At 38.0% G+C, this 7,613-nt stretch overlaps 1 protein-coding gene and 1 pseudogene across 2 annotated transcripts; one reads left to right on the plus strand and one right to left on the minus strand.

The window, feature by feature from the left end:
• Positions 1-413: 413 nt before the first annotated feature.
• Positions 414-3,707, minus strand: LOC103400962 (DEAD-box ATP-dependent RNA helicase 17-like; annotated as a pseudogene).
• LOC103400908 (uncharacterized) lies at positions 3,522-5,752 on the plus strand. Of its 2 annotated transcripts, none has more exons than XM_008339596.4 (8): positions 3,522-3,695; positions 3,812-4,132; positions 4,333-4,426; positions 4,600-4,718; positions 4,815-4,898; positions 5,145-5,228; positions 5,319-5,398; positions 5,484-5,752. In XM_008339596.4, exons 2-8 carry the CDS (start codon positions 3,836-3,838, stop codon positions 5,488-5,490), a joined length of 765 nt encoding a protein of 254 aa, XP_008337818.1. In that variant the 5' UTR covers positions 3,522-3,695; positions 3,812-3,835; the 3' UTR covers positions 5,491-5,752. The 2 variants fall into 2 exon arrangements, with proteins under 2 accessions (XP_008337818.1, XP_017178148.1); XM_017322659.3 differs by having other exon boundaries at positions 3,555-3,695; positions 4,328-4,426.
• Positions 5,753-7,613: the final 1,861 nt, after the last annotated feature.

Here is a 7,613-nt window from a genome sequence, read left to right on the forward strand (position 1 = left end):
AACTACTCAATAGTACGAAAAATAAACGTTCAGAATTGCTTTGCAAAAATACTATTTTTCCTTGTTAATCTAATTTATGGCCGGACTACTAAGTAGTCTAGACTATTGATGCCTAAATTGTTAGTCTCTAAAAATGCTCGTTAAAGTTGGGCATGAGTGTTAGGATCATTCGCATACGTGCACGAGCTGGATGATCTTGATCATTTCTACTTAGCAGGTCTCACAAACATTAATGATCAAAACATGACCGCCTGCAAAGCTGATCCTGACCATTCATACTTTGTGGATTCCACAAATATGAATGGCCAGAACTCCGCCATGTGCAGAGCTGATCCCAGCTCCTTGCATTTTCCAAGACATAAACAAATTGGTCTAAACTGTCAATTGGGCTCCCAGCCTAAGAAAATTCAAAATTGTGAGTTGGGCAACAGTTTAACAATGTTAGCTAAAATCCTGGGCCTATTGCTCACTTCGGCTTAAGAAGTGAGATTTCGTACTTCATAAGTTACAACAAAGATGACTGCAACTCTGCGAGTGTGTCAAAACAAGGTAAACTTATCCTTCTATGATCCAAAAAATAGATAACCGCATACAAAATTCATTAACGAAAACAATCATTGACCGCGAAATCATGTTTTCCTCAAAACCTTCCTCTTTCTTGATAATCCCTTTTGCTTTTCACCGCTCATCCTTTTCTTTTCTTGATTGTGGAATAACTTACCAACCAAGGAAGGCTGGTCTTTCAATGCAAAGCTTTTCACAACGTGTCCCAAGTGAAGTTTCTTTACCATAAAAATTCTTTTCAGTTCACCGCGGTGGGCAATGTATGCGCGAACCCACGAGCAAAATGCGTTCTTAGCTAATGTCTTCATATCCGGCTAAGGTAAGAAACAAAAGCAAATAAGTTATCGTTAATCATATAGAAAGGATCTCAAAATACTGTGAATCTTCATATCTAAACATCTGTCAAGCATAACGTGAGCTAACTAAGGACTATTTCTTAAATCACCAACATATACAAAATATCACATCATTTAGGAAAGAAACAAATGCACGAAACCAGATGTAGGAGTACAACTTACATGAAACAGGTTTACCGCCACATAGTGTCCCAATCCACTAATACAATGCCATGCATTGAAAATCTTACACATGTCATTGTTTTATTCAAACTGGAAGCCATAGTGGCGGTGATCCCATTCATATAAGTCATTCTCCATATGTAGGGCTTTCTTTACAGTACAAACACAACAACGTAAAGCATACCCTGAGGCACACTGAAGAAGAAACAGGAGAAGAGAAGTACCTTATATGTAAATGCTTCCAGTGCCTTTTGCAAAGACATCACCTAGGGATGTGCGTCAATGGAAACAAACTTCTTGACATGCTTATGACCGTATAGTGGATAACCATCTAATATTTTGAGGAAGGGAAACTCTGCTAGAGAAACAACATGTTTCTCCAACTCTTTCAAATAATCCATTTCAATTGGCTGTAAAAACAACAATGAATCTCCTCTTTCACCAAGCCGAGCAGTTCTTCCAACCCTACATCAAGGATGAAATAAACATCTTTGGGGAACCTCAATGTAATATCATGAATAACATTAAAGATGCATGAATGGTTAGCCTAGGGAACTCCATGCTCAGAAACAAATCTTACAACATATAAGCATGTAATTCTACCGTTGAAAAAGAAAATGTTAGTCCCATTCTAAAAACCAATTAGTTCTTAAAATTTTCAAATATTCGAATAAATTAAGGAAAATTTGTTATCGGTAATTGTGTTATAATTATAAATCTCATGAGCATAGGGTTGATTATAAATAATTACGTAGTGTTGCGGATAACAAGTTGTAATTAGTTGAACTAGCACCCATAGACTGGAGAAAAAAAGAAAAAAAAAAAGTCTGGCTCATATAGTGCACATGCAAGAGAGAAGGGGAATAAATGAAAAACGAAAAGGAAAGACGAAGAGGTTCAAATACCTATGAGCATATTCAGTAGCCTCGCCTGGAGAATCATATTGTATAATGCATTTTACTTTCGGGAAATCCAAACCTCTAGCACAAACATCTGTGGACAAAAGAAGAGCCGATTTTTCTCTTCTGAATGTCTCAAAAGCAGATCTTCGATCCTCCTGCTCCATATTCCCATGTAACTGGAAGGTCTTACAATTAACAAGCCTCTGCTTAATTTCTGCACCTGGTCCTGAATAAGGTTTGAATTGGAACTCATTTAACAAGGAGTAGTGAAAATCCACTGCATCACATGTTGAAAAGAACAGCACAATCTGTAAAATGAGCATGTGAGTGAACCGACAAGGTAAAGCATAACAAAATGAAGTTGAAGACTGCATAGAAAGATCCGAACTGTGTCGATGAATCGACAATATAAGACATCACTTTCAAGAAATAGGATACAACATTGGTGCTCAAGGAAATTATTGTCCCTCCATACGAAGTTACGCACTCACTAGCACAATATCATAGAATTGAAAAGTACATTCTTGAACGTGGAGAGTCTATAAGACTGCCCCTAAAACAAACAAAAGAAATGCTAGTTTCCATGACCATTAGAAAATGGAAAGTTGAGAAGCAGGCTACCTTTTCGGAAGTTTCTAGCTCAAAAAGATACTTTAAAATGGAAAGAAGTACACCAATCCGTGCATTACATGGTACTGCAAGGAAATTTGACCAAAACACTTAATCACTATATATGTACTTTTATCAACCGCCCCGACAAAGAAAGAGGAAAGGAAAAAGGAAATTTATTGGGACACACCTTTTACATATTTCTATGTCAATTGAGCTGGAAGTCTATAATCTTCACTAACAGAGCATGTTGCCTTCACTGTTTGTGTGTCATCATCATCAATGTTTGTGTGTCATCATCATAACGGGTTTCTCTAAACTCATTTTTTCAAGATGATTGACTTTCTCGTTTAAGGTCGCTGATAATAGCAAATTCTGTATCAGAAACTCAAATTTACTCGTAACAGTGCCATTCCTAGTGGCAGAGCCATGTTGCCTTGAGCCCAAAAAATCTAGTATTTCCTCTATTTCTTTTCCAAATCCCAATTCCAAAATTCTGTAAGAAAATCATATTGATATATAATGAATACACGCTTGACATAGATGACGTTACAACTGTACAACGACAACATTTGGCTACAATAGTCGGCCTTGTACACATCCATGTTAGATCAATCAAATAACAATTTAAATGGTGTATGTAGCATTATACCTATCTGCTTCATCGAAGATAATCCAACGCAAATTCGTGTGCACAAAAGAAGACGTATATAAGCAATCCTAAACTAAGTTTTCAGTAAAAAAAACTCAACGATTTCGCATGTTTTCACGTTACTTGATAAGAATTATACATTGATGCATAATGCATTAAGTGGATAACTAAAAAAGTAGTGTCAAATAAATTAATCTGAATACTATTGAATACAAAAATGTACCAACCAACCGGATCCATTTTATTAACCATATCCGAACTATTATACGAACCGCCAAACAAGACCTTAGGCCCAGCCCATGCCTAAGCGGCTAAGCCTCAGAGCTATGCCCGCTTGAGCTGAAGTGAAGACTGAACAGAAGAGCTGCTTCTGTTCTGAACCTCGTCGTCTTTCTCTTGCACCTTCAGCCTCTCAGAAATTCCGAACCGATCGCATACGTCAACCAATCGGTAAGATTTCATTGTTTCGATGCGAATTTGATCGAGCTATTACGGTTTTTCAAGTTTAATTTCTGGAAAATTTGACCTTTAATTCGTGGTTGGCTATGGCTTCTGGGGGAAAATAGGGTTTGGATCTGTGAGCAATTCAGATGGCGACGGGAAACGATGTCGTAGAGATTGATAGCTTGGAGAAAGGGTTACTGTCAGAAACTGCAACCGAGGCTGAAGCTGAAGAAGCAGTTCTGTATTCAGCTTCGTTTCAGGAAATGGAGGAGAATTTTGTCAAGTACCAAACAGCACAATGGCTTCTTTACTCTGCGCTTTTGATACTGGCGTGGGGGATTGGGATTTTTATGCTGCTTTATCTGCCCGTCCGGCGCCACATTCTGCGAAAGGATATTCGTTCGCGGAAGCTCTATCTCACTCCCAATGCCATTGTCTACAAGGTAAATTGGAAGTTCAAGTTTGGATCTCTATCTTGTTGCTGATGATTTGAGCTCCCGGAATGCGGTTTTTTGTTCTCAGTTAATTTGGTTGTTTATGGATTGATCAATCTTTTGAGTGCTGGTGGAATTTGGTTGCTTTTGGTATGTGAAATTATGGGCTGCTGGTTATCATTGGATAACGCTTTGTTTCTTTAGCTCAGTATGCAAAGCCAGTTCCATTTCCAATTTTCGGGGTGTTGAAGAAAGAGAAGCATGTTTTGTTGCCTTCAGTGGCGGATGTTGTGATCGAGCAAGGTACAGAGCATTGACAATTGCTACTTAAATGTGATGTTCCCCTACTACTCTTGAAATATCTGTATTGATCTGTGCATTGACTGCATTCTGAGGTTTCGATTCTGGGCACTTGCATTACCTTAGTCTTGCTAGTAGTGTCTTAGAACCCCTTATGACACTCTTGTTATACTCAGGATATCTGCAGTCTCTCTTCGGTGTCTACTCACTTAGAATAGAGCATGTTGGTGTCAGAAGGCCGCCAAGCGATGATGTTCAAATTCATGGCATTGCAAATCCCAGTGCTTTCAGGAAGGCATTTTACTCACCACTTAAATTAAACACTTATTCTCAAGTTGCCCCCAATTTTAGAAAATATGAGTTAATTTGTCTTCCCTGACGTCCATTTCAGGCGGTCCTCATGCGCCTTGCAAGCATGACAAATGAGGTCTTCACTAGACAAGTTTCCACACTCGAAGATATTCCAAATTTGAAGGTAGGGTCATATGCCAGTTTTTATTTTTTTGGTGTGCGTGTGCCAACATATTAGTACAAGCATTACAAACAAACCAGTCTCAATACTTACTTATCCAAAGAAGCTGAACTTTTTTGGTCATATCTGGCAAGCTTTATCGGGACATGTAGATTAAATCCTTGATAACACATTAGGCCATTAAGAATGCTAGCAAATATCCCCTTGTATCATATTCAATTAAGAAATTCTCTTTCTTTCTATTGTCAGCTTCAGGGGTCCCCGTCAAAGTCTCTCAGGTATGGGGATCTAACGCTACTGCAGAAACTTGAGGAAGTAGGAAGTTCTGTAAAGGTAAAACGCTAAGATTTCTGTGTTTATTTTTAAATTTGGGATGCTGTTCTTTCTCGTAATCTTTACTTTCATCTGATGTCTATTATACAGAGGGTTCAAACTATACTCGAGGAACAACACCCTCAAACGCTAGAACCTATAGGTGGAAGCGCGCGAAGAGTGTTAAATTTGTAATTCTTCTGGCCTTTCACATTCTTAGTTGGATATTTTTTTTTTTTTGAGCACAAGTTGATTGGTCCTACTTCCTGGATCTAGTGTATGATGCAGGATACGCACTACGCAGGACGTTGGAAATTTCATGACAGGCTTTTGCTCGTACAACTTGCACACGGATACCGTGTTGCTTCTATCACCTATTTCGTCGGACAAATCCAGGATTGCATTTTACAACCCCGCGAACGTTAAACATTCATCCGAAATTTCTGTTGGTGCCCACTAACGAGTTTTTGTTGATTTCAGATGTACTTTGTATCTTAGCATTTGCAAATATAGAAATTGACCCATGTAAAGATTCATGATTTTCACTTTGAGGTTTGTTGTGTGCCGTCCTTTCCATGAAAGAAAAATGTAATTTACTTTTTCTTTCAATCCTTCAATCTTGTTCTCCCAGAGCAACTCCACTGTGGGTTGCTGCTCGGGGGACAGTGGACCAAACAGGCCACGATAGCCCGGCTGAAGCCCTCCAGCGTGGGGAGCCCGAGGGACTGGGCAGGCCCGAGCAACAGGCCTGTGAGGAATCACCAGCCCGCGAGCTTGAGGTGGACCTGACGTAGGGCTGATGTCAACCTGGCGTCAGTCCCATTTAAATTTTTTTTTTCTATCAGGCGCGTTCGCTTTCCACGTTCCGTTCGATCTCAACGGCTCTTCAAAATGGGTCGTTCGATTTGCAACGGTAATAAAAATAATTTTTTTTATTTAATATCAATCGTTGAATCTGAGATCGGCAGTTGATATTATTTTGCTTTATAAATAAATAAATAAAAGAAAAAATAGTTTTAAAATTAAAAAAAGTTACCGTTGTGACACGTGGCACAATCTAGAGGGTTGGAATTCAATTTTTTTTTTAAATCCAACAGTAGAGATTAATTAGTTCAATAAAAATTTTAAAAAAATTGTAAAAAATCCGAAAAAAAATATGAAAAATTTTTAAAAAAATTGTTTTTACTTTTATATAAATACCTTCTCATTATCATCTACTTTACACCACAATTTCATATTTTCTCAACTACTTTCAATCAAATTCCTATCTTTCTCTCAAAGTTTCAATCCAATTTTTTTTCAACAAAATGACTACAGATGCAGGTACGAATTGGTCACTTCTTGAAGATGTTGCGTTGTGTACTAGCTGGGTTGAAGTTACTCATAGTTTGCTTACGGGTAATGAGATGCAGTTGCGAGAAATATGGAGTTTTATTCATACCAATTATTTTGAGAAAATGGGTGGGAAAAGAACCAAAGAATCGATGTCCAGTTGTTGGAAATTACTTAGCCAATCGTTTAGTGCGTGGAGAGACGCCTTGGCACAAGCTAGTGCTAATCTTCGAAGTGGGGAAAATTACACGGATCAGGTAACAATATATTATTTATTTGTTTGTACTATACCCAAATTTACATTATAATTATTTGTTTGTATTATTTATTTGTTTCCTACTTTCATTATAATTATTTATATGTTACCTACTTTCATTATAATTATTTGTTTGTATTATTATTTATTTATTTGTTACCTACTTTCATTATAATTATTTATTTATTTGTTACCTATTTATTTGTAGCAACTTCAAGCACAAGCTTGGTATGGTGCCAAAACCAAAAGCAAAAATAAATCATTCAACCGGTGGGAATGTTGGAATATTATCAAAGATTGTCCTAAATTCAGAGTTGTGCCTGTCGGTCCAGAAGTTTTCATGAACAACACCCCTCTATATTCTACATCCGATCATGGCTCGCATGTTCATGAAGATGATGCAGAAGAAGTGCCCGAAATGCCCCTTCCTAAACAAGCGTTGGGTTCGACCCGTTAACCAATTAGGCCTGAAGGTAAGAAGGCTTCAAAGAGAAAAGGGAGTGCTTCCAAGAATGATTATGCAAAATACATGGAAGAACTTACTCGCTAAGGTGAATTGACTTTGGCGCGGGAAATGGCGAAATTTGAGGCTGATAAGGCTAGAAATGAGGCAAAAGCTGCAGTTATAGAGAGAGAATTTCAAGCTAATCAGAGAGAAAGATAGCTACTTAGGCAAGAATGGCTAAATGAGATCGTGAAATTATGAACACGCCTTTAGAAAGGAAGTCTTCAAATTCTAAATATTTTTGGAAGTCGGAGAAAGCGGACGTGGTGCGAAGGAGGCATGCAAGAGAAGCGAGAGCAAGAGAAAATGGTCC

The sequence above is a fragment of the Malus domestica genome, chromosome 15, assembly GCF_042453785.1.
Source record: "Malus domestica chromosome 15, GDT2T_hap1".
NCBI classification, from domain to species: domain Eukaryota; kingdom Viridiplantae; phylum Streptophyta; class Magnoliopsida; order Rosales; family Rosaceae; genus Malus; species Malus domestica.

Bases quoted from the DNA above. Each gene is read 5' to 3' on its own strand.
- LOC103400908 (XM_008339596.4), top strand. From the start codon at position 3,836: ATGGCGACGGGAAACGATGTCGTAGAGATTGATAGCTTGGAGAAAGGG. The intron at 4,133-4,332 runs GTAAATTGGAAG...TCTTTAGCTCAG, and splicing joins CCAATGCCATTGTCTACAAG to TATGCAAAGCCAGTTCCATT. The intron at 5,229-5,318 runs GTAAAACGCTAA...TCTATTATACAG, and splicing joins AAGTAGGAAGTTCTGTAAAG to AGGGTTCAAACTATACTCGA.